We start from the raw sequence: 23,510 nt of genomic DNA, 5'->3' as shown, positions 1-23,510 counted from the left end.
CGCTGAACTGTTTTCTCGCGATATTCCACGCTAACTCCGCTCACCCAAACCAAAACAAAGAGTCCTCAAGCTAACAGTAGTTTGTCTACAGAGGGTTTTCTTACAAAAACGCTCGTCTTTTTCTGCCTCTCCAATCTTCGGTTAAAGGTGCAGCGGGCTGTTTAAGCAACTGTCACGACTACAAATCGGAATGTAACGCAAAAAGGTAACAGGGAGCTTTTATAAACTCCTTTTTCTGGTAGCAGTTAGCTCCTAGCAGTCAGGAGATGCTGTAAGCGCTAACTTAATAGGCTAACCTGGTTTCTTATAATTTTATCAGATTACGCAGCTCAACTAAAGTTAACCAACTTAATTTGATATTAACTCAACTCTTTGCTGAGCTGGAGCTGCACTTTGTGTTTAGTGTAGTTCTGTTAAGTGTCAAAACTCTGTAGTGGGTGGTTGTTTGTAGTTGCTGTAAAATAAGAAGCTAATGTGATAATTCACCATTATGCGATATGAAAGCAGGGTACATTGCAATCCATATGGACAGACAGGTGATGTAATGGTTAATCCCAGCTTGAGTGAGTGAATATTTGTGAAATAGTTTGATGGCTCCACTACTTCTGGATCCATAAATTTATTACTGAGCTGGGAGTTGACCTTTGCAAAAACAGCTAATTTTCCCGTAGATGAGGAGGCGGTAGTGCTGTTGTTAATGCAAGGAAGGCTGTCTGTATTGATTTTTGCTGTTGTCTAGATCTTTGAGGAATGGTCTTATCAGTGCATGATGGTGAGAGTTATTATAAGTGCGCTTTGAAGCTTATCTTGGAGGTTAATGAACTGTCTTGTTGCCGTGACAGCAGAATTGGATGCTAAGGATAGGGGTGAGATAGAATAAGTAGTAAGAAGAGTCTTGTTGCAGGCTAAAACCTTTATGGATTAGCTATATACACTGCTCCAAAAAAATTAAGGGAACACTGGATCATCACAGCATAACACAAAGTCAGCTCATGGATCACATAAATCATTGTGAAACTATTTAACCTGCTTTTTTGTGCAGATGAAAGTGACAACAGGTCAAACAGGAGAGGCAACAACAAGACAACCCCTGTTAAAGGGAATAGCCACAGACCTTTGCTCCCTTCATATCGTTCCTGACTGTTTTTTTTTCCTCGAGTTTTGATTTTTGCTAGTGTCCTTGTCAGTGCTAAGACCGTGAGAGTATACCGAGGTATACTGATGAAACGGTCGATATAAAAATTTAACACGGTGTCAAACACAAACATGCATCATCATCCGTTCAGTCTCATATGTACCGATTTGTGTGCATGTAGACTGAATTTAGTATTTACGCCCACATTTGGAGGATGCAGGAATTAATTATTTTGTTGCTCATATCAGAGAACACAGTTCAGCTAAGACCGGTGATTTTTTTTAAATAAAATGTAGTTAATTTTATTAATTGACATTACAGACAACTTGGTTTGGGGTTTGTCGGTAAGTGTCCAGGACTAGGTTTCAAAAAGATTTCTCCTGACCACTACTCATGCGAGGGCCTTCAGCTGGGTCCGAATTTTCTCCAGGACACATGTCAGATTGACTACTTTTTCTTTTTAAATATTTATCTATTGCTATTACACACTGCGTCGTCTCACAGCATCACTATTATGTAATTAGTGTTGATGTTTCTGTGATCTTGCACTTTTCCAGCTTGAAAGCTGCTGAGAGACAACAAGGTTTTGTCCCCCTTTGCTACTCATGTCAATGCAGCGGTAACTCTTAGAGACCCGGGTCTTGTCTTTGTTTGAATGGTGTCCGTAGGTGAGTATGTGGAAGTAGTTAAAGTTGAAAGATGTGTAAGTTGAATGAAGATTTGAAGATTCTCCCACTGAAATACATAATAAATTATTGTTGAATAAAGTTTAATAATTGAAAAAGTATAAAAGTTAAAAGTAAGACAAATACAAGCACACGTGTCCAAAAGAAGTTCACAGGCTAGAGTCAAATGTCAATTATAAATATTCCACCCCTGTAATATTCTCAGCTTTGTAATTCTTTGTCAATATTCTTGATATTTATAATTGAGCGATTTTTATATATTAGTACTATTTCTTAAATTTGTAAACTCTGTAACATATTGTATTATTTAAATAGTTTAGTCTGTTACTGTTACTGTCTCGGAGCAACTGTAACCCACATAATTTCCGTAGGGATTAATAAAGTATTCTGATTCTGATTTATTTAGAGCAGGTAGTTGTACTGCCCTCTAGTGGAAGAGAATGTAATTGTTCTGCCCCTTCCTCACTCCGATGGCTTAGAGCAGCGGTCCCCAACCCCACTCCGCGAGAGTTGAGGCTCGGGTGTGAAATTAATGGTTTCCGGGTTTTATCGGTTTTTATCATTTTTTTTTAATAGTTTTTATCGTTAACTCGCTTTCCCTGGGTCTTTTCCCGTGTGTTATGAGTAAATCTTTTTTGGGGGGTACCGGTACTGGTTTTATTTTGTTGTATTTATCCACGACACCTTAAAGGCCGGTCCATGAAAATATTGTCGGACATAAACCGGTCCGTGGCGCAAAAAGGGTTGGAGACCGCTGTTATAGAGTACTAATCAGGTGGAACCAGATAACCTTCCACGGCACGCCTGATCATTTCTCACTGCACACCTATGTGCCGCTGCACAGTGTTTGAGAAACACTGCTTTAAAACTCAGCTTTCTTGGTTGCGATGGTGACGTGTTGAACTTTCTGCACAAAATATCTGCTGACTCGCAGAACAAACATGGCAAGTTGTGTTCACAAACATGAGCAAATAATTTTAAGTAGTGCAGCTGGCAAGTCAATGTACAAGGTACATGTTGTTGACATTTAGTCTTCTCCACCTTAATTCTTCATGCTACAGATTCAACAAAGTACTGGAAACATTCCTCAGACTTTGATAAATGCTGTCATATCATACACTCTAGGAAGCTTGGAAAGAAAAGCGAATGGACTTCTTTATGTTTTTTAAAGACTTAGATTACCATGACCTGGGTGACTCTTTACAGACATGTCATATTTACAGTTGTTGCAGATTTGTCAGTTGTGCTTCACTGACCATGGAGGCCATTTGTGTACAGTGAACTCACTGTCATGTTTAAGAAACCCCTTTGATGAATTTCATGAACATGGTCAGCAACAGTACTCAGGTAAGCTGCGGTATTTTAACAATACACGGGACTATGGTCCCCAAAGTGTGCCAAGAAAATATCCCAGCAGAGGCCTGATCCACTGATACAAGGCAGATTGGATCCATGCTTTAATTTTGTTTACGTCAAATTTTGACTATGCTGCCCAAATCCTGCAGCAAAAATTAAGCCTCAGTTTGCTGTCTTAGCTGACAGGAGTGGCACACATTGTGATCCTCTACCACTCTATCCCATCTGCTTTAAGGTTTGACGTGTAGTGCATTCAGAGATGCTTTTTAGCATACCTGGGCTGTAATGAGTGATTATTTGAATTACCGTTGCCTTCACTGGAAGGTTTCTCTTTTTCAGTCCATTCTCCGTTAAACCTGGAGCTGGTTGGGTGAAAAAATCCCAGTAGATCAACAGCTTTTGAAATACTCAGACCAGCCCGTCTGGCACTGATAACCTCTAAATCAACACCAACAAAGTCTTAATCACCTTTCTTACCATTCTCATTCTTGGTTTCAAGTTTAACTGTTTTTTACCATGTCTACACGTGATTGGATGATTAGATGTTTGTGTTAACGAGCAGCTAAACAGGTGTACCAAATGAAATGGCCAGTGAGTGTATGTTTTCTTGACATTTCTTCAACTCAAATATTATCTGACCACCGTGTTAAGAATATTTAAAAAGGCTATGCAAGACTCAAAAAAAAGATTTGTTGCCAGGTTGCTGAAAGTTCAAGAGTTACGAATTGGGTATAAAGAATTTAGCATTTGTAGTATGCAGCACTTAAGTAGGTGTAATGCCTTAGACATCTAGCTGAAGATAGAAGTAGGCTGTGTTGAACAGTCAGTGCCCATGAAATGCAATATTAAAAAAATGTATGTGTAAAATGTAGTAATAATTACAAAAGTAGCTCCATGTCTTAGTGGTCCTATCTAAAGAGATTTTTAACCCATTTACAAGGCACAATAAACAAGTTTTCCCCCACAGGAAATATATTAGGCAAAAAGAAATGGAGGAATAAGAGATAAAAAGACAACAATAAATAAGCAAAATACAAGAATATCCAGTTATAAAACGCCTGGGGACTAAACTTACCAAATTAAGAAACAAAGCAAGGAGATAAAATATATTGCTTTCAGATGCAAGTCCAGGGTTTCTGCTGTTTCAGTAGTTCAGCATTCAGCACAGTGAGGGAGATTCTGCTAATGATATTGTTATCCAGGAATTCATCCTGTTTGTTCTTCAGTCACTTCAAACTGGAAGTTGTTGAAGGCACAAACAAAAAGAAAAAGAAAAAAAAAGCGTATTAATGCATTTTTATTTCATGCGAAGGGTTAAGTATAAAAGAGGCTGTGTTATCTCTGCATTTCATCTTCATCAAACTAGGATCCAGAGCCTATGAAATTTGAAGAATTAATCTCATTTGCGGTTTTTCAAATATATTTATGAGGAATGGGAAACTGGAGGATTTCCGTTTTATTAGATAATATCACAGTTTTGAAAATAATTTTTAAAGTTCAGTAACCTTCTGGATAAGCCAGGGTAAATTTTCTTTACGATATAATGTCAAACAAATAAATCGTTATAATTGTTGTGCGCAAAGAAAGAACGACTTAAAAGCAAACCAAAAAAAAAATAAAAAATTAAAAAATACACGGAGCCCTGAGAAGTGGCAACTTACGAGGATCACGTGAAGGCAGCACCGCTCTGATTCAGCGAAGCACGCGGCCATTCACAGTTTAAGGTCCCTCCGGTGACTCTGAATGACTAGCCCGAGCGAGTCTTCCCCCCCTCGCCATCCAGACACGTTAAACGCTTTTGGTGGATTTTTATTTGTGTTTTTCTTTTTTAAACCAGCGAGTTAAGTCTGGCCTGAGTGTGTGTGTGTGAAACGATGCTGATGAAGTTGGAAAGTAATGAGCGAGGATGCTGAAGCTGCCGGCAAGCCCGCTTTGTTCGGAGGAGCGCAAGGCTTTTGTGCCGCTGTCATCCCGCAGCTCGTTCCCTGCTGCTTTGTCTTCACTTGGCCCTCTGATACCGAGCGGTAGGTGCACGTCGGCTTTCAAAGCACCGAGGCTTTTCAGCTCTGTCATTGTGTTACATGTGTTAGTGCTCTGCTCTCGGTATGCCTCCCTGTCATGAAAAGAATTATAATAGTGGTCCAAAAAGGAAGAGCAGTGACAGGAGGTTTATCCTTGATGGGACTCTGTGGAGTGTGTGATGATATAATGATATTTATGGTAGTCTCACATCCACTCATCCTGGGCAAGGGGTGGCATTTATATCCTTGTTATGAATGGTAATTCCCATTTTTATGCCTTTTTAATTAATTGTCCTTTTGTTGGATTTATTTTGTACAGGGCAGCTTCCCTGCCTTCGCCCATCAGTAGTGTCAGCTGCCCCTAAATAATAGATTGGACCCTCACCACTTGGGGCTCTCACCTCATGCTTTTAATAGACTGCCAGGACGCCATGCATCGTTGCCTGTCTTACTGTGTCTTAGATGGGTTGCTGACTTGCATTAAAACTGCACACACAGAACCAATGTACCTCTTGAGATGAATAAGAAAGTAGAAATGGTGGTATAGGAGGGGGGAGGGAGGGGTGTCCAGTAGCAGGAAATTAGACAAGTGAAATGTTAGCCCTGTCTGTGTGAAATCGTGGCTTCTGTAGACTTGCATCGCCATGTGAAAGATGAGAGGATCTGCCTGCCCTGAGTGAAGTATTGCCTTCTCAGTTCCTTTGTTCCCTCCACTCTGCTGGTGTGGCTGCTGGCTGGCAGCCTGTTTGGCTGCAAGACCCGCTTTTATTCTTAATTTCCCATTTCGGCCAAGCATTAGAATCCCATTGGAGATTCATGCTGTGTCAGGCACTGGTGTAAATACATATATTACATAATCAGCCACATCTTGCCAGAACTCTTAACTGTGGTGTTTTTGAAAAGGAGACTTCATTATTAATGAGCGTGTCATGAGTCGAGGTATGCTGTGTTGGATAACGGGCCGGGCTGTTGCTCTCTGTATGAATAATGGTGTTTTTCACATTTCAGCAATGGTCAGTGCCCGCTTTGTGTGTCCGCCTGTCGTACAGTTCACCTGAAGACACTGAACCTGAAGCAGACATTGGTGTTTTTGTGTGTGTCTGCACCCGTTTCTCCTTTTGCTCAGCTACTATGGTGACCCTTCCCTTCAAGGACACTGGCGGAGTCTGCAGCTCTGTATTAATACGGAAATTATTATTAATTTTTGTTTCCACTTTGATGTCTGAGAGGTTATCCTGCTTGAGAAGTTAACTATCTCCATGTGCATGGCTTTAAATTTTTATTTTTATTTTAGACACGCTAAATTTGTAGAAATTTGTGCGCAAACAGTTGAGCTTTTTGCTTCACAAGACTGATGGGTTGCCGTCTGGTAAAATGAATAAATGACCTTGAATCGCCATAGAGGCAAGTCATTGCTGCATTGCTTTTGCGGAGAATTCTTTTTTTTTTTTTTTAATTTATCAGTTTGCTTGTCTTCTGACATTATGGTCTACCTTCCCGCTGACCCAGCCAGACAGTTAACCAATTAACCACTCAATCAGTCTGTCAGCCAGCCGGTCAACCCGTCTGACCAGCAGCAGCAAGCCGGCTGTCCGGCACGCTGAGATCTCAGCCGGCATCCAGGGAGCCTTTTCTAATTACCAGCCTTTGAAGCTCTGCCAAAACATGCAAAACCTGTTTAGTGGGCATGGTGCAGGGAAATAAAATTCAGTTCTGCTGTGTTATTGAACAGCTTACTTAACCCTTGGTTCTAGAATAAACCCCAGTGATTTTCCTCACTTAGTGTCTTGTTAAAAACACAAAGTGCTGTCATTATTTGAATTATCCTAGATGTATATAAAACCATCCAAAGGGCGACAGTACTTGGAGTGTGCAGTCCTCCACTCTGGGTTGATGACAAATCCCTGGTGGCACTCCCGAGTTATAGTTATAGAGTTGCTATATCTAACAGTCTGGGGTATACAAAGTATCCAGAAATGCCACAGTGCACTTTTTAAAGGTTGTAATTTCAGGTGGAAAGGAAACGAGGCAAGAGACGTTACTATTCACAGCTTTCCTGTGGAGAAAACTTCCAAAAGATGGATTTCTCTCCTGGTGTATTCACTCGACTAAAAGAGCTCACGCCACAAATGCTGTTGTTTGTTTTGTTTTACGCAAAGACTAAAACCAAATAAAGCACAGATATTGAAGTACTGCTGCCTGTGACCACAAATCAAAACTATTGTAATGTAAAGTTTGGATGGGTTTTAATAGCAAAAATACTGTAGACATTTATTCCAAAATTTGATTTCTTTTTCCTTTTTTTGTGCTTTACTGCCACCTTTTCATGGTTGTAGTGTGTTATGTCACATCAAGAGTGAAAAAATGTCCCCACAAACAATTTCATTTAAGAATAATGATTATTTGAATGTTCAAACACATTCACATCCTAAATAAAAGTATCCCACATTGTGGCAGTGGATGCTAGTTACTATAAGTAGACACTCTCACCTCTTCTCTGTTATCATCTTTATTTTGATGTACAGTTTGAGTGATGCCCTAAATGTTGTCCTCCTCGATGATCATGTTCAAGTTCAAATTGAAAAGACTGAACAGAATACATGTTAGAAATCCAGACCAGACGCTTTTTACTGTATGTTAATGTAACAACTTATATGTGTTGTCATTGTCAGAGTTGAAGCCACTTTTACAGGACCTTGTCTTTTTTATGGAAGAAGTCAGCCTGTTTCTTCCATTTTATGTCTCTCTGATGATATCACCTCCAGTAGACGGTCATCATCATATTTCATAGCGACTCCTCTCGGGAGACCCAGCTCTCTTCATTACTGAGACCTGGATTTGTTTCTGCCTTATAAGCTCAGTGCTATTGATCAAAGAGCCAGCTGTACTGTCGCAGTGGATCTATAATGGGTGCATTCATCAACACATCTAACAGAGTTATCAATCAGTAATAACTAAATAATGATTTAATTATCAGAACCTTTGGTAGTACAGTACTGTGTTAGTAACTGTTTGGTTACATTTTTGTACACTTCAGTGATTTGTCAACCTTTAGGTTCTGGACTGTTATTAGGCTAAAGACATTCATGTATTTTATAGTCCTTTTCAAGTTTTCTTTCAAACAAATAAATAATTGAGTCAGATTAATCAATACTGTCATTAACCGTTTGGTACAGACCTGTGTTAATAGTAAATGCAGTGATATAATTATCACACAGCTATCCAAGCAGATTTTATGTTCCCTATTCATCCTATTCGTCTGCTTGTAACTACATTATATGACTTCAGTGTACTGCACCTGTATTCTGTGTAAGCTCATTTTAGCTCCATCTTTTTATTTTGGGAATCTCCTAAGGCAGCTTTGTATGATTCACAGTTCAAACAAATCCATATTTGTTGATCCTGGGTTAAAATTAACAGAATGTACTGACGGCATCTGAATTTTAGTATTTTTTTGGGGAAGAATGTGGAGAAAATTGATGTTCACATCTCTAAGATCTGGTTGAAGGGGACATGTTAAGCTAGTGTCCAGCTCATATAATAGCTTTGCATGATTAACAGTTCAAAATAATGATAGAGTGAGAAATCCCTGCTCTGTGACATCACAAAGATTCACGAGCAGATAAAATGTCTGAAACAGTGTTTAGAACAATCTGAACCTGAGCTTTGGGCTCCTGGGGATTGTTTTGTACCTTTTTGAAACTTTGTCAGTGTTTAATATGAGCACCTATATATGTAAAAGTATAGATAATGCTTTACATTTGGTATTTGTCATGTAGTTTAACATGACTGAAGATCCGTTTTTGCAAGTATTTCTCTTTCAGTCTTAAAACAATGAAAGCCTGAAGCCAATAATGGAAGCGAGTTGCTTTTCGCTTGAGTGTGCGTGCCTGCTTCTGCATTTCTCGAGTGCATTAATGCACGCAGGAGCTTGTGTGTTTAACTCCTTTCTGAAATGGAGGGCAGATATTGTAAGAGCTCTCTCAGGGCTGCTTGTCTGTCTCTGGAAAAAACACTCAAGGAAGCATCGCTCACTCCGAAGCAAGGTGGATCGGTCGTTACCTATCTGTCAAAAACCTGTGAAAAACCAGCTTGTGGAGCAAATAAACAATCAAGACGATTTCTCTTTGTTGTCCTGTAGCCAAGTGAGTTCGTCTCACTCAGATTGTTTCACATGGATGCACCCTCTAATTGATGCTGATGTAGTGTGTGCCTGTAGCTGAAGGCTGAGGTCGGTGGTGCTCACAGTTTGGTGCAGTTGTGTTTCTGCAGCACTTAGGGCCTGTTGGGGTTCACGCGAGTTGACTGCAGACTTTTCTCGTCCCGCGGCTCGGCATGTAAAAAAACGACTCTTTTGCTCCTCGAGCGATTTCTGCACGACAGTGTGAATGAGTCTAGAGAGGATGCAGTCGACGCACAGAGTAATGTGCCTCGCCGCTCCATGAAGTCACGCATCAGTACTTTGGGTTTCTGTGCGATCATTAGTGCCGTCCCACTTGGACTCGAAGCTTTGAGCACATCAAACCTGAATGGCTGCTTTGAATGAGTTTCTAAAGGGATGCTTTAAATATAAAAACCTTTATGGAGTTGCTCGATTATCTACTCACTGTTCAGCTCCATGAAGTATAAGACGATGAGAAGCTGTCAGATATGAGGTGTTTTTCTAGAGCTACAGACACAGTTAATGAAACGCTTAATATATGTATATATATGGGATAAACATTTTAGAGATTGGTATACTTTAAAGTTTTGCGACCTAATAATTAATACCAAATCTTCTTATATTTTCCGTTTTGCTCTAATGAAATGATGCTAGTTGCTCTAAATATTAAGGAATAAATGAGAAGGGCAGATGAAGGTCATCATTGCAGCGGACAAACAAAGTAATGCAATTTCTGACTTGTATTGATTCCACTCTTAATTTATGAGAACCAGTATTTGGCAGTTGCTCTCATTAAATTAAAAAAACCTGTTTAATCTTTGCAATCATGGATTTCCATAAGACAGTAAAGAAATGCAGGATTATGCTGTTTTTATGTATATAAAAGCCACAGAAGTGATAGAGATAAATATACGGAGCCAAACAATAATAGCCTTAATTAGTCTAAAAGTATGTGGGCATTTATTGGCTTCACCTGGAGAAGGTCGTAGGTCTTAATCTGAAACTGGCTTATATTAGAGTCAGGACTCGAGGTCTAATCTCACCTGGTTAATTAGTGTACGAGTCAGTCTTTGTGTTGATGCACTTTCGCGGTCATTTACATGTTACTGCATTACACTATTAGCGCATAACTCGACATGTTCTGCATCCATTTCATAATAAAAGCATTGCAGGGTTTTATGTACCTTACACAGCTGTAGCTAGTTGACCTGACATGTATAACTGTAGGAGGCATCAAGTGTTCCTAAAAAAACTCTGTTAATCTTCTCTAGTTTTATTCTACTGCATCCTATTACTATTTATTTTTAATAATCGAACTTTACGAGATGTGCGTCATTGTGATTTCCTCCCATCTCTTCACAAGTGAGCAGTGTGGTGTGTCAGCGTTGGACTGCAACCACCAGCAGCGGCCGGAGGTCAGGACCATGAGTCTGTACGGGGGCGGTGCCAGTGGCGGTGCGAGAGAAAGAGGAGGAGGAGCAGAACATTACCGGGAACAGCAGCGGCGGCGCTCCAGCGATCGTTCACGCGACTCCTCCCATGAGCGGGGAGAGAGCCAGTTGACGCCTTGCATCAGGAATGTTACCTCTCCCACTCGGCAGCACGGTGAGGAGGATAAAGGTGCTTGTTGTAGATGGTAAAAGCAGGCCAAATATTCTCTGCATTAATTGTCCACATTTCTCCATCCATAGACCGTGAACGTGGCGAAGGAGGCTCATCATCCAGGTCCTCCAGCCCACGTCCACCCAGGGTTTCTCTTCCCCATTCCCACGTAGGACACATACCTCGTTCCCTGGCTTCCCCTGGAGGTGACCACCACTCCAAAACTTTGAGCCAAGGATCCTCTGATATGATCTACATCTATGACCTGAGCAGTAAAGAAGGACATCGCAGTGGGCTGAGACTGGGAGAAAGAGTAACACTCATTGTGGACAACACACGATTTGTGGTGGATCCTGCTATTTTCACAGCTCAGCCTAACACCATGCTGGGCAGGTAATTGTCCAGACCACATCAGAGCACATTAACTTTTAAGTTTTATTATTTTACCAACAAAAATAAGTATTGAGGTAGTCACTCTGAAAATCAGACGACGGGCAAAAAAAGAAGTTCTCTGTTAGATTATAACTGCATAGAGATAACACAGGCCAGGTATATCATCAGCAGCTTATGCATTTTAATGAACACAAAGCATGGCAGTACAGATAGATGGTCATTTATCTGTTCAGCCGTTGTTTGCAGTCATTAAAAAAAACCTGCCGTGTATTTTCAGGATGTTCGGTTCTGGGCGGGACAACAATTTCACTCGGCCCAATGAAAAAGGAGAGTTTGAGGTGGCAGATGGTATCAGCTCCACTGTCTTCAGAGCCATCCTGGTGAGAAAGGATGTACACGGTGTCTGTGTGTCGGTCACTTTCTGTGTAATCCTCTCATTAGTGTTCGCTTCACTGTCATTTCTTTCCCTGACTTTGTCTCAGACTTTTCCATTTCCCCTCTATTAACCACAGACCCAATGAGTGTCTTCTCTTGTATTCTCTGTGTGATTATTTCGGCATATTCATTCTTTTTTGTAACCTTTCTCTCTCTTTTTCCATCCTGTGTTTGGGGCCCAGAACCTCTCTGAAAACGTTGGATTATTTGCATGATCTAAACTCTCATTTATTATGGTTATCATAGGTCCTAAAATAAATATGTAGTTCCCCACACAGGGATTGCAATTACAGAAGCAGCAAAGTACCTCAAACAAGCTGATGTTGTATCCTAAAGACACAACATCAGCTCTTTTTATTCTAAGAAGCACGGCTCATTGAGGAAAGTTGGGGTCGTATATCTGCTGAGAATATTTGCAGTCTCAGTAAAGTGTCTGTTTCTGGTGGGATCCTATAGTTACAGTCAGACCTGTATGCCACATGCTGGCATATTCTAGTGGGTTGCAGAGGATAAGAAGCTGATGGGAGTTTATTTAAAATTGAAGCTATTCTTCCATCTGTTCATATGATGTGGGCTAAATAGAAGCACCCGTACATTGCAGTGCAGTTCAGTCATATCCACCTATCCTGGTATAGTCTTGCTAAGATTTTGGGGGCTTTTGCTGCAATTCAGCAACTCTTGCGAATGATTTATGGTCCTACATTTGTGTCCCTTTTAGAGAGGGATTGTGTGACGGAGACATTCAGTCCTCCAAAATGCTAGAAGCGGGTGGCCTGACAGCAGGGACTTTATCCACAGGTAGAATGCTGGTTGGCTTAAAATTGACTTGAATAGTAGAGAGTAGAGTAGAAGAAGAAGAAGTAGCATTAAAAATCGCCACAGTGGACATTTTCATCTGTTTTAACACTCCGCTTCACTACAAAGAATTTCTTTGTATATTATTTTTATAGTCACCACATACATGAACAAGAATATTACCATATTACTGCTTGTTCCACGTATTTTTCACACACTGCACCTATAAACTACCAGCACAATACCACACCATGCACTTTAGTCCCCACACTAGCTGTCTGCTTCTTCATTCTGTAGCCCATCACCAGGTAACAGGGATAACAGTTTAACACGCTCACACTCAGAGGTAGATTCATGTGAAAGTCCTATGTGCAGTTGTACTAGGTGAGTTTTAGTATCACTAAAATGTCAATTTGTGCCGTCTAAAGACGTCTAATACAAATTAAAGTTGAGGCATTGCAGTTAAATGTAGAGAGAGGAACTAAATGCTTCCTGCTCTTTCCTCTAACATAGATTATTACTCTTTTGTCATTTGTTTTGCCCGAAGAAAGAAAGAATCACTTTAATTAAATACTGCAGAATTTAAATTGTGCCAGGTGCAGCAGAGTACTTCCGGTGAGGATGCAAAAATACATCAGCCAAGTGTCTTGTCGCGTATCAGCTGCTAAGCAACTAGTAAATAAGGTGACATTTACCGGTGTCACTGTCCCTCATTTATCTGCTTTTGTCATGAAAGTTTTGCAGTGGCTAAGTGTAGAAAAATAACACATATCAGTTTTTAGGTATTTATCAAGTCAGATTTTATACCCTTAAATTCTTTTCTGCTAAAAGAAAACTGAAGGGGAGAATTATTACAGCGTGACACGTCGACGGCCGTAATTAAAAGCAAAACTGATAAAGAAGGAGCGGGAGGTAGGGATTTTTTTGTATGCACCAATTGACAACTAACCCCCAACATGAAAAAAAAAAACTGTCAGTATAAACTATTTGCAAAAGCACTCAACACGTCGAGAACCCACAGCCCCTTGGGGCATGCTTTGATGGGAGAAGCTGGCTTATAATGCTAATACTGTGCGAACAAGCTGAAAACAAAGATCCCTTCTGAAAGAAACTTGGCCAGCTTTAAAAGGTGAATCTGACCCAGAGGCTGCAGGACTGTCTGGTTTGCTGGATCGTGTAAAAGTGTCTCGTAAGGCCGCGAAGGAAACTTTTATGTTAGTGGAGCTTTTTACAGAGGGGAAAAAACTGCAGGTGTCACGTTGCATGTTTTTATCTGAGAGTACAACGGAAAGAGGAACTGCTGGTGAAAATAATGTGAGATAACGTAAAGACTGTTATGCACAGATATGAATACAGTTGTGGTTTGAAATGTTTGGTATGTGTTACAGCATACTGCTGCTTCTTTTTCCTGGACTATTTACTGTCCAGCTGAAAGAGCACCCAGTGCACAGACCGCAGTGAACATGCTCATTCATTAATGCTGATTTCATCTGTTCATAGCAAAATAATCATTAGCACAACAGCAGCCTGAGGAGAGGAAATATTCTGAAAGCCGTCCAAGTTGTCTGCTTCCAAAAGTGTTTGTGGCAGGTGTAAAATGTTATGTGTTTGCCTCTTCTCTTTGGGAGAGCATTAGTAACAACAGGCGAAAAGCTGCTCGATTGTGGTCGTGGTATAATGGATTTTGGCAAAAGCCTGCATGTCTGTGGGAATTACACAAGGAGACATGAGGCAGAGCAGGAAATGAGATGTGCCAGAACTTTCTGTCCTGTGTGCCCCGAGTGTCTCCACTCTTTCTTTTTCTCCCCATCAGTAGAAAGTCTCCTGGGTAACAGCCACCATGAGGGTGCACAGGGACAGACAGAGGATGGAAAGTGGGGCAGGGAGGGAGGCTGACGTCGGAAGCTTTTACTTTCATCACCCTTCACCCTTTCTCCTCTAAGCCTCTCTCTCCTCTGTGACGTTGCTTTTTACTTTCATCTCCACTCGCTCGCTCTCCATCCCTCCCTCCCCCCTCTCCTCATCCTCTCTTTCGCTCTCTCTCAGCAGCAGCAGCATTAATAATGGCGCCTTGTTTTTTCTCCCTTGCTCATGTGCGTGCACGAACATCCACCGCTCCGTCCATTTATGTGTGCGATCGCGCCGCTGAAAATGGCAGGATTACTACAAGTCGGGGATAATCCGCTGCCCTGACGGCGTTTCCATTCCCGAGCTGAGGGAGGCATGTGACTACCTCTGTATCTCCTTCAACTACAGCACCATCAAGTGCAGAGACCTCAGTGAGTATCTAAATGGCTAGCTGTTGATTTACTGCATGCACACTGATGTAGTTCCTCCTTCTGTCAGTGCACAGTTTGGTGAGTGTGTTGGTTTTTTACTTCTTTTGTTTTTTAATGGGAAAAAGTACACGTCTCTGCATGTTGCATGGGTACAGGCAGTTACTTCAGGAATAGGAAAGCAATAATTTCACACTAACAGGCTGGATATTGTTCACTGTCCTTTACTGAAGCCATCAGTTGAATGTGGAGCAGATTATGCGATTGATTTATTGTGAAAAAGAAAGAGCTGAAATAACATTGTTTGCTTAAATTTATTGCACAGCTACATTGTACTGGTTTGTGACAATGCTGCGTGTGATGGACGTTTGTTGTTGTTGTCGTTGTGCATGGCTGTGCCTCTTGTTTGTGTGTCTGAGTGTGTGGGAGGAGTGGCTTCAGCGCGCAGCCTGCTGCTTGCTGCTGCTCTATGCTGAGCTCTAAAGTAGGTCATGATTAGCTGTGAGATTCAGTGCTTGTTATGCAGGCACATAACAAGCCAAAGCTGGTAAAGTTAATTAATCCACAACAGGATGGGATTTTTTTTTAATTCTGCTTTTTAGAGTTCTTTTTTTCAGTCAGCATGTCTCTGATTTCAATTGATTGCTGTTCCAGGTAGAAACACCAGGGATGTACTGATATATCAGCTCAGTATCAGAATACCCTGTTCAGTGATACTGGCAAATAAGATTACATTTACCGATGTCACTGGCTGATATTTATCTTTTGTGTCACAGTACAGCTTACAAATATTAATTAATAAACCTTAAATCTTAATAAACATTAAGTAAATACAACCACAGGTGAGCAACAACACATGACAAGATGATTGGCTGGTGTGAGGGGGAGGAGTCAGAGATTAATAATAACTAATGATTAAATGCAGAGTGGTGCATGAACACATGGTGAGTGAAAGGGGACACCCGATCCAGCCCTGACGGTATACTTTATCAAAAAGGAAAGTTTGGATTAAAAGTAAAAAGGGTGCCTGTCTCTTGAATCCAAACTGGGAGCTGGTTCCACAAAAGGAAGCTGACGGCTCTGCCTCCCATTCTACTGGTATACACGCTAGGATCCACAAGTAAGCCCACAGTCTGAGAGAGACTTAATTAGTTAACTAAGAAGGTAAGCAGCAGCCAGGTGCTGCTAATCAAATGCACTTGATTAACTGACCATCAGCAAGTGTGAGCACTTTTGAAAAGTTAGAAGTAAATCATCATCAAAGATCTTAGAACAGCAACTGTTGCTGCCATGATGTCAGTCTGGGAAAGGTTATAAGGCCATTTCTAATGATTTCAAAGTCCACCGTTATACACTGAGAAAGATTATCCTCAAGTGGAAAACATTCAGGACAGTTGCAGTTCTTCCCAGGAGTGGATGCCACAGGAAATACATCCCAAGGTCAGATGGCACAATGCTTAGAGAAACTGCAAAAATCCCAAGAGCTCAGGCTCTACAAGCCTCAGTTAGCTTGTTAAATGTTAAATGTTAAAGTTCATGACAGTATAATAAAAAAGACTGAACAAGGAAAGGTTGTTAGGAGAAAGCCTCTCCCCTCTGAAAAGAAAAGGGCTGCACAGTTTAGATAAAGTTGCATCTGAGCAAACCTCTACTGGAACAATCTCCTTCAAAGCGACGACACCAAAGTTGAGATGTTCAGCATTAATGCACCGTGCCACATGTGGTGAAAATCAAACACGGCATATCAGCACAAACATCTCGTATCAACTCGCAGCACAGCGTTGGAGGTCTATGCTTTGGGCCTGTTTTGCAGCCACACTGAGGCGTATTTTATAGTCAAATGTGAGGGCATCTGTCTGAGAGCTAAAGCTTGCGGTGGAACCTTAAGAAAGCCGTGCATAAACAAATGCCCACAAACCTCAATGAACTGAAGCAGCATTGTAACGAAGAGTGAGCCACAATTCCTCCACAACACTCTGAGAGACTGATAAAGACATTCAATGAACGATTAAATCAAATTAGAGCAGGGCGATATGACCAAAAATATTTATCACGATATACATTTGAAAATTTGTGATAACGACATAACTGACGATATAATTGACACGAGACAAAATACTTTACAATTCCACAACTTTATTAGTGCAAAAAAAAAAATCAGTATATTTTCACTTAAACAAGCAGCTGGTTTTTTTTATGTGCATTAAAGTTGTAAAAAAATATAAAAGTGCAAATGCAAATTCCTTGCTGGCAGTTTAACCAAAACGCATTTCCAGTGGAAATTGGCCGACATATCCTCAGCATAACCATGTATAATATCCACAAAACTTAAAAAGAGGTTATACACACACAATAAGGTAATATTATGTTGAAGCACAGCACGTATCACTCCGCAAGGAGTACATAAGGCACACGGGATTATAAGGGGCACTGTCGATTTTCAGAAAATCAAAGGATTGATTTTAAGTGTGCCGTATTTTCTAAAAAACATGATAATAACAACGGCCCGCTAGCATGCGCTACCAAAAATAGTGCTTTGTTGTGTATCTGACGGACGAAAGTTAAACCAGTTCCACACCACTGAAGTTGCAGCATTTTTACAAACCAGTTCTGGTTCATCCGTTTCGTTCAACGATCCGCTTTCGCTCTTCTCATTCTCCGTTGCCGCCATGTGCGTATGAAAGCAAAGGCACTGCGCATGCGCGTTTTACCCATATTCTATCGCGATATTTCATTTTCTTATCGTTGCCGAACATTATACCGGTATTACCGTGAACGGTATGATATGGTCCAGCCCGATTTCCAATTATTCCTGCTAAAGGTTGAATCATGTGGTGCCTCCACCACCACCTAAAGCTTCTAGTCTTCCTTAGAAATAACTTCTGTGGACACAAACTGCATTTTCAGAACTGTTAGTCAAATTTGATTAAAAAAACAACCCACAGTTAAAAGGCTCCTCCATATGCTTCTATTCAGGATTATCTGAGTGTCTCGACTGTTTCTATTATTAATCCAATACAATAACAAGTTTGATACAGATAGTCGTTCATGTGGGGTAATTAAAGTCTTCTACTTGCTTTGATTAGAGCAAGAATCACAGCTCAGTATCGTTTCTGGCTTCTGCTTTCTGTCCACAATGACGTCTGGTCTGTTCGTCCTCAGGCGCCCTCATGCACGAGCTGTCCAACGACGGAGCCCGGCATCAGTTTGAGTGTTACCTGGAGGAGATGGTGCTGCCGCTGATGGTGGCCAGCGCCCAGAGCGGAGAGAGGGAGTGTCACGTGGTGGTGCTGACTGACGACGATGTGGTGGACTGGGACGAAGAGTACCCACCGCAGATGGGAGAGGAGTACTCGCAGAGTAAGATTTCATAGTGAACCCTGCTGCTCCACTGATCTGGTTTGTTAGCCTCATAACTGGGTGACATTAATCTGATGGAGGCCGTGCTCCACTTTATAGAAACCAGGCTAAGGTGCCTCGGTGTGTGAAAGCAGGCCACAGTGGCACGAACACTTCCTGCAGCTCCCGCTTACTTTCTGTTTGTGTGGCTTTTTCTTGTTCACCTTTTAAATGTCTCAGATAGGGCAGGAAAGTCGTGCATTCGGAGAGTTGTCGGTTTTGCTTCATATTTTAATGCGCTCACTAGTTCGATTTTGAATGTATCTCTTGTCTTCCGCAGTCATCTACAGCACCAAACTTTACCGCTTCTTCAAGTACATCGAGAACAGAGACGTGGCCAAGTCGGTGCTGAAGGACAGAGGACTGAAAAAGATCCGACTGGGAATTGAAGGTACACCACAAAGGGGTTTTTTTGTTACTCGTGGCTTTCAGAATAGTTTTTGTCTTCAAATGCAGTCTGGTCCTTGAATGTCTAAAGCCAATGTAAAATATTTTGTAAAAGTAATTGCTTTCAAAGATGATGTCACAAAGAGTCCTTATCAGCTTACCAGCCAGGCTGGCACAGGCACAGCCACAGTTGTCAGTGGAGTTCCTCAGGGGCCTATGATGGGCCCAGTATTTTTCACCCTATACCTGTTTCCCTTGAGTTTCAAAATAAAATTAAATTGGTGAGCTCTTGTCCTAGTTCAGGGGTCGGCAACCTGCGGCTCTGGAGCCGAATGCGGCTCTTTTGTCCTTATACTGCGGCTCCGGGTGGTTTGGGAAAATAAATTAGAAGTATTTAGCTGAAGTGTATTTTATTTGTGTTTAGTTCTTTTTTTTAACTTTTAAGATTATTGTGATTTTGAAATATAAAAATAAAATTACATCTTATTATTTTTTCATCGCTCAAAATAAGCGCCACACTCGCGGAAACCGGTGTACCCACCGAAACGCCGTGCATTTATCGAGACTTTTGACCCCAGACCCCAGTTATGCATCTTCGAATCCACATTATGTCGGCAGCTGTTCTCCACCGTGAACTATGTTAAAAACAAACGCCGCTCACGCCTCACAGATTACAGCTTACAGTCCTGCATAAAGATGAAAGCCCCGATTTGCAGACGCTCTGTGCGCAGAGGTTCGGGACCATAAGTCTTATTGTAAACATGTCACGGCAGACCCGACGATGTTTCCATGAACACGCTTTTCAGCATCTCTTTATTGACCACTTTTCACACACGGTTGCTGTACGCACACAGCCGGCTGTAGCTTTTCCACTCACAGCCCGACACACCAACACAACAGCAGAGAGAGCACAGACTTTAAGGCGGCGAGGCGTGATTGCGGGTGCTGCTCAGGTGCGTCCGCCTCCCCTGCAGCGGCGCTGCAGACCACGCCCCCCCACACACATTAACCAGGTAAAATACATATTTGTAATGTAATGTAATTTTCTCTGTAGCACTTCATGGATTTCTTAAGCAACACACCTTAGTTGCTCTGTGGATTCTTTTAAAAAGCAGTTAAAAACTTTTCTGTTCAAACAAGCCTTTTGTTGATCTACGTATTTTATATTCTTTACATTATTTACATTTGATCTTTTACATTGTGTATAATGTCTATTGATTGTATTGTTTATTTTAATTTTGTGTACAGCGCTTTGTGTTAATAAATAAACTTTACTTACTTACTTTAGTTGTTCACACAAAGCATAAAGGTAAAAAAACCAATATATACAGTGTTATCTTCATTTTAGATTTCAAAAAGTATTTGCGGCTCCCAGTGTTTTCTTTTGCGTGGAAACCGGGTCCAAGTGGCTCTTTGGGTGTAAAAGGTTGCAGACCCCTGCCCTAGTTCTTCTCTATGTTTAGACCACATTGGTATCTACCGTCTCCTAATACAAGTGACTTGGTGAGGTCATGTCTGTGTGAGGAGAGGATGGAATGAATTCATTTAGGAGACATCAGTCACCTTCTTGATGATGCTTTATGATGGACCGCTATCTAATCGTCATAAGCAGCATAAAAGTCTGCAGAGTACTTCAGCTCACATTACAGTACTTGTCATGATGGCTTGTTATGCCTGCTCTACCTCCTGTAGTTCAGGAGGAAGTTGCTCTCCGATGCATCCTTTGGAGTATAAATGTTAGCTAGTACTCCGCTATGTAAGAATCACTCCATTTACCAAGCTAAAAAACACAACAGCAAACCTGGAAGGAAAAACAGTTGTAGGTCATGGAAACAGTTTCACAGGAACAAACGGGAGCGTTCCTGCGGGCCTGCAGAGGGACGTTTTTACCCACACTACACACAGTAAATGATGTTGTTTAACAGGTTGTTAAAATCTAAAAGGCCAAATCTGAGGCAAGAATTTCCACAACAACAGTAAAATGCCAGTAAATGTGGCTTTCATTACATGACTTTTAGGAAAATGTTAAATACAAGCTCTAGCTTCATGCTAAAACTCTCAGTAACATTCGCCTCTATGCGTGAAGCCAAGTAACACTTTCTTCTGGCATGTCTCAAAGCTGGAGCTCGAAAAGAATCAGGGCCACACATCCCACATTTTTTCAATTATCAGTAATTAACAATATCCAAGTTGAATTTTTTTTTTTTAAATATAGGTTAGTTTGATGCCATCAGCAGAGTCTTGTTGGTTTATTTTCCCATCATATTATATTAACTCAAACACCATTTGACTCAAACAGTGTTTGAGTCAAATGGTGAATCTCACAGAGTCATTAGTTATAGTTCAGCTGCTTAGTTTGGATTCGGGAGGCAGACAGCCTCTACTTTTAAGATTTGGCTTAAAACGTAACTTTTTGATAAAACATAGTTGGGGTTGGATCGGGTGACTCTGAATCCTCACTTAGTTACACTGCTCTAAGCTCAGACTGCTGGAGGAGGCTACCCATGATGGTTTTATACCAATAACAGTATGTCATTAACTTGTGTGCACTCGCACCTGTAGTGAGTAGTTGTTTCTCCTCATCCTCCAACCAATAGATGCTGTTAGTGCGTATCTGTCTGCAAGCTATTTTGCAACCCAGCTCCACTCGAGCTTGTTTTGTCCCGATTACATATTGTTCCTTCCTTCCCAGGATACCCGACCTACAAAGAGAAGGTGAAGCGACGACCTGGAGGCCGTCCGGAAGTCATCTACAACTACGTGCAGCGCCCCTTCATCAGGATGTCCTGGGAGAAGGAGGAAGGCAAGAGTCGGCATGTGGACTTTCAGTGCGTCAAGTCCAAGTCGACCACCAACCTGGCAGCGGCGGCCGCAGACATTCCGCAGGACCAGCTGGTGGTCATGCACCCTCCCGGGCCGCAGGTGGACGAGCTGGACACTCTCCCCCAGCAGGTGGTGCTGGGGCCGGCGTCTGAGAGCAGTGCAGCCCCCCAGCCAGCACAGGCCTACGAGGGCCTGAACCAGCAGGCTCAGGACGGCTCGGGCCCGGCCGCACACAGCAACCAGCAGCAGCATAGCAGCGGCAGCCAGACTCAGGCCACTTACCGCTACGAGCCGGACCCCGACATGCCGTCACCCTCTGCATGAGACGGTTTGCTACACACTCCCCCCCTCCACCTCTGTGTTCACACCTCCAGCAACAAATGCTTTCACCTTCACCAACAAGGCTTCTTGCATTCTCATCACAGCTGCACACATGTTGCCACCTAATGAAGCACACACACGTGTGATTGGCCTTTAGCAGTCAGCAAGCGCACAAAGTTGTAGAGTTTAAGCGGCGTGTTGCTTTCAGTGTGAGCACAGACTTTTCCAGTGTCTCCTCCACCACCACCTCTTCCTCCTGAGTGGCAAAACACCAGTTTGCCTTGTGTTGCACCTCTGCTGCAGCTGCTTTCAGTCCACACGGCGTCCGAATGAATGAGAACTAGAAGCACATCAGCAAACCTCCCCTCCCAGCTCTGTTTACTCTTTGATTTGTCAACCAAAGGAGAGTTTAGTGGACCTTTGTGTACACGTGAGGAAAGATCTGTTTTACATGTGTGAATGCTGAGTGCTGTGTGTGTGTTGTAGAATACTGTACCTCACTGGGAAAGTGGATTTCAGTGCCTCTGCATATTTCTGTGGGGGGGGGGGGGGCAATAATTTGATGTGAAGATGGACTCTTTTTCTTGTGTCACAACGTTTCACACAACATACATGTGTTTACTTCAGAGGGGTGCACTACAGAGCGGGTTCAGCATTGCCAGACTTTGAGTTAGCTGATTCGACAGTAATTAAAACCCCCAGTATCCCAGAGATGACGGTAATAATGGTGGTTATAAGTTTTCTCTGTCAACACAGATTTTCTGCACGCTTCCATAAAACCAGGTGTTTGATGTGGCTTTTTACTCTTCTTCCTCACAAATCTGATCGAGTGCCATATATCTCACTCTGAGATATTATAAAGAGGGGATAAATAGTGTGTGTGTATAAGTAATATAAATAAAACAGCAGAAGGCAACACTGCTGTGGATTAATAAATTAGAACTCGGCATGCTCGATGTGCTGCTGTTTATTTGGACAGCTGGATATCAGAGCTATGAAACTGTGTCATGCACAGTTTGCAGAGCTGTAGCTTTACGGCAGGACTTGATGGTATGCTCTGCAAACAGAAATGTGCCACTTGCAACAGATTTTAAACCAAAACTCTGAATATAATTTGCTCCGGATCAGATTATATGATCATCACCTGTTAACTGAAGACTGATTTTCGTTTTGCAGTACACCCCTCTGATAAGTTAGGTGTTAGTTTAAGTCTTGTTTATTTTCTGCTCCACTCCTGAGCCTTGACCGCGGTGCTCTGAAACTCTGCACAGATCCATCATCACTGCTGCGAGCACACAGGATGTCAGAAAAGATGCTGAACACGTTTTTTGGTTTGTTTTTTTTAAATAAATGCTATTTACAACACCTTCAAGAATCACAGTCGCTTTCTTATTTAAGCTGTTTTCTTCATGTCTCAGAATTAATGAGGTCTTGGAAACATTCCTCAGATTTTGGAGGTGGGCAACTCCAGGCCTCGAGGGCCGGTGTCCCTGCAGGTTTTATATGTGTCCTTGAACCAACACAGCTGATTTAAATGGCTAAATTACCTCCTCAACATGTCCTGAAGTTCTCCAGAGGCCTGGTTACGAACTAATCATGTGATTCAGGTGTGTTGACCTAAGGTGAGATCTAAAACCTGCAGGACACCGGCCCTCGAGGCCTGGAATTGCCCACCCCTGTCATAAAGGGGTAGACATGGTCAGCAGCAATACTTGAGAC

The 23,510-nt window shown here is 41.8% G+C and overlaps 1 protein-coding gene across 2 annotated transcripts; it reads left to right on the top strand.

Moving 5' to 3' along the window:
* The first annotated feature begins 38 nt into the window (after positions 1 to 38).
* Positions 39 to 23,158, top strand: LOC146706564 (BTB/POZ domain-containing protein 10-like). 2 transcript variants are annotated; one of them, XM_085464768.1, is made up of 8 exons: positions 39 to 205; positions 10,724 to 10,965; positions 11,052 to 11,355; positions 11,633 to 11,735; positions 14,744 to 14,864; positions 18,024 to 18,221; positions 18,541 to 18,651; positions 21,340 to 23,158. In XM_085464768.1, the coding sequence occupies exons 2-8, from the start codon at positions 10,785 to 10,787 to the stop codon at positions 21,792 to 21,794; spliced, it is 1,473 nt and encodes a 490-aa protein (XP_085320894.1). In that variant the 5' UTR covers positions 39 to 205; positions 10,724 to 10,784; the 3' UTR covers positions 21,795 to 23,158. The 2 variants fall into 2 exon arrangements, with proteins under 2 accessions (XP_085320894.1, XP_085320893.1); XM_085464767.1 differs by lacking the exon at positions 39 to 205 and adding an exon at positions 4,859 to 5,201.
* The last annotated feature ends 352 nt before the right edge of the window (positions 23,159 to 23,510 follow it).

The sequence above is a fragment of the Copadichromis virginalis genome, linkage group LG7 (assembly GCF_057382275.1).
Source record: "Copadichromis virginalis isolate Kocher_CV1m ecotype Utaka linkage group LG7, C_Virginalis_male_GT1.1, whole genome shotgun sequence".
NCBI lineage: Eukaryota > Metazoa > Chordata > Actinopteri > Cichliformes > Cichlidae > Copadichromis > Copadichromis virginalis.
The sequence above is the reverse complement of the archived record's forward strand: the minus strand, read 5'-3'. Positions and strand labels throughout refer to the sequence as shown.

What these genes read in the sequence shown, in the direction of transcription:
- LOC146706564 (XM_085464767.1), top strand. Translation starts at nt 5,074, where the DNA reads ATGAGCGAGGATGCTGAAGCTGCCGGCAAGCCCGCTTTGTTCGGAGGA. An exon ending in TGGCCCTCTGATACCGAGCG is followed by an intron (nt 5,202 to 10,723) that starts GTAGGTGCACGT and finishes TCTCTTCACAAG; the next exon opens with TGAGCAGTGTGGTGTGTCAG. An exon ending in CTGTCTTCAGAGCCATCCTG is followed by an intron (nt 11,736 to 14,743) that starts GTGAGAAAGGAT and finishes TGAAAATGGCAG; the next exon opens with GATTACTACAAGTCGGGGAT.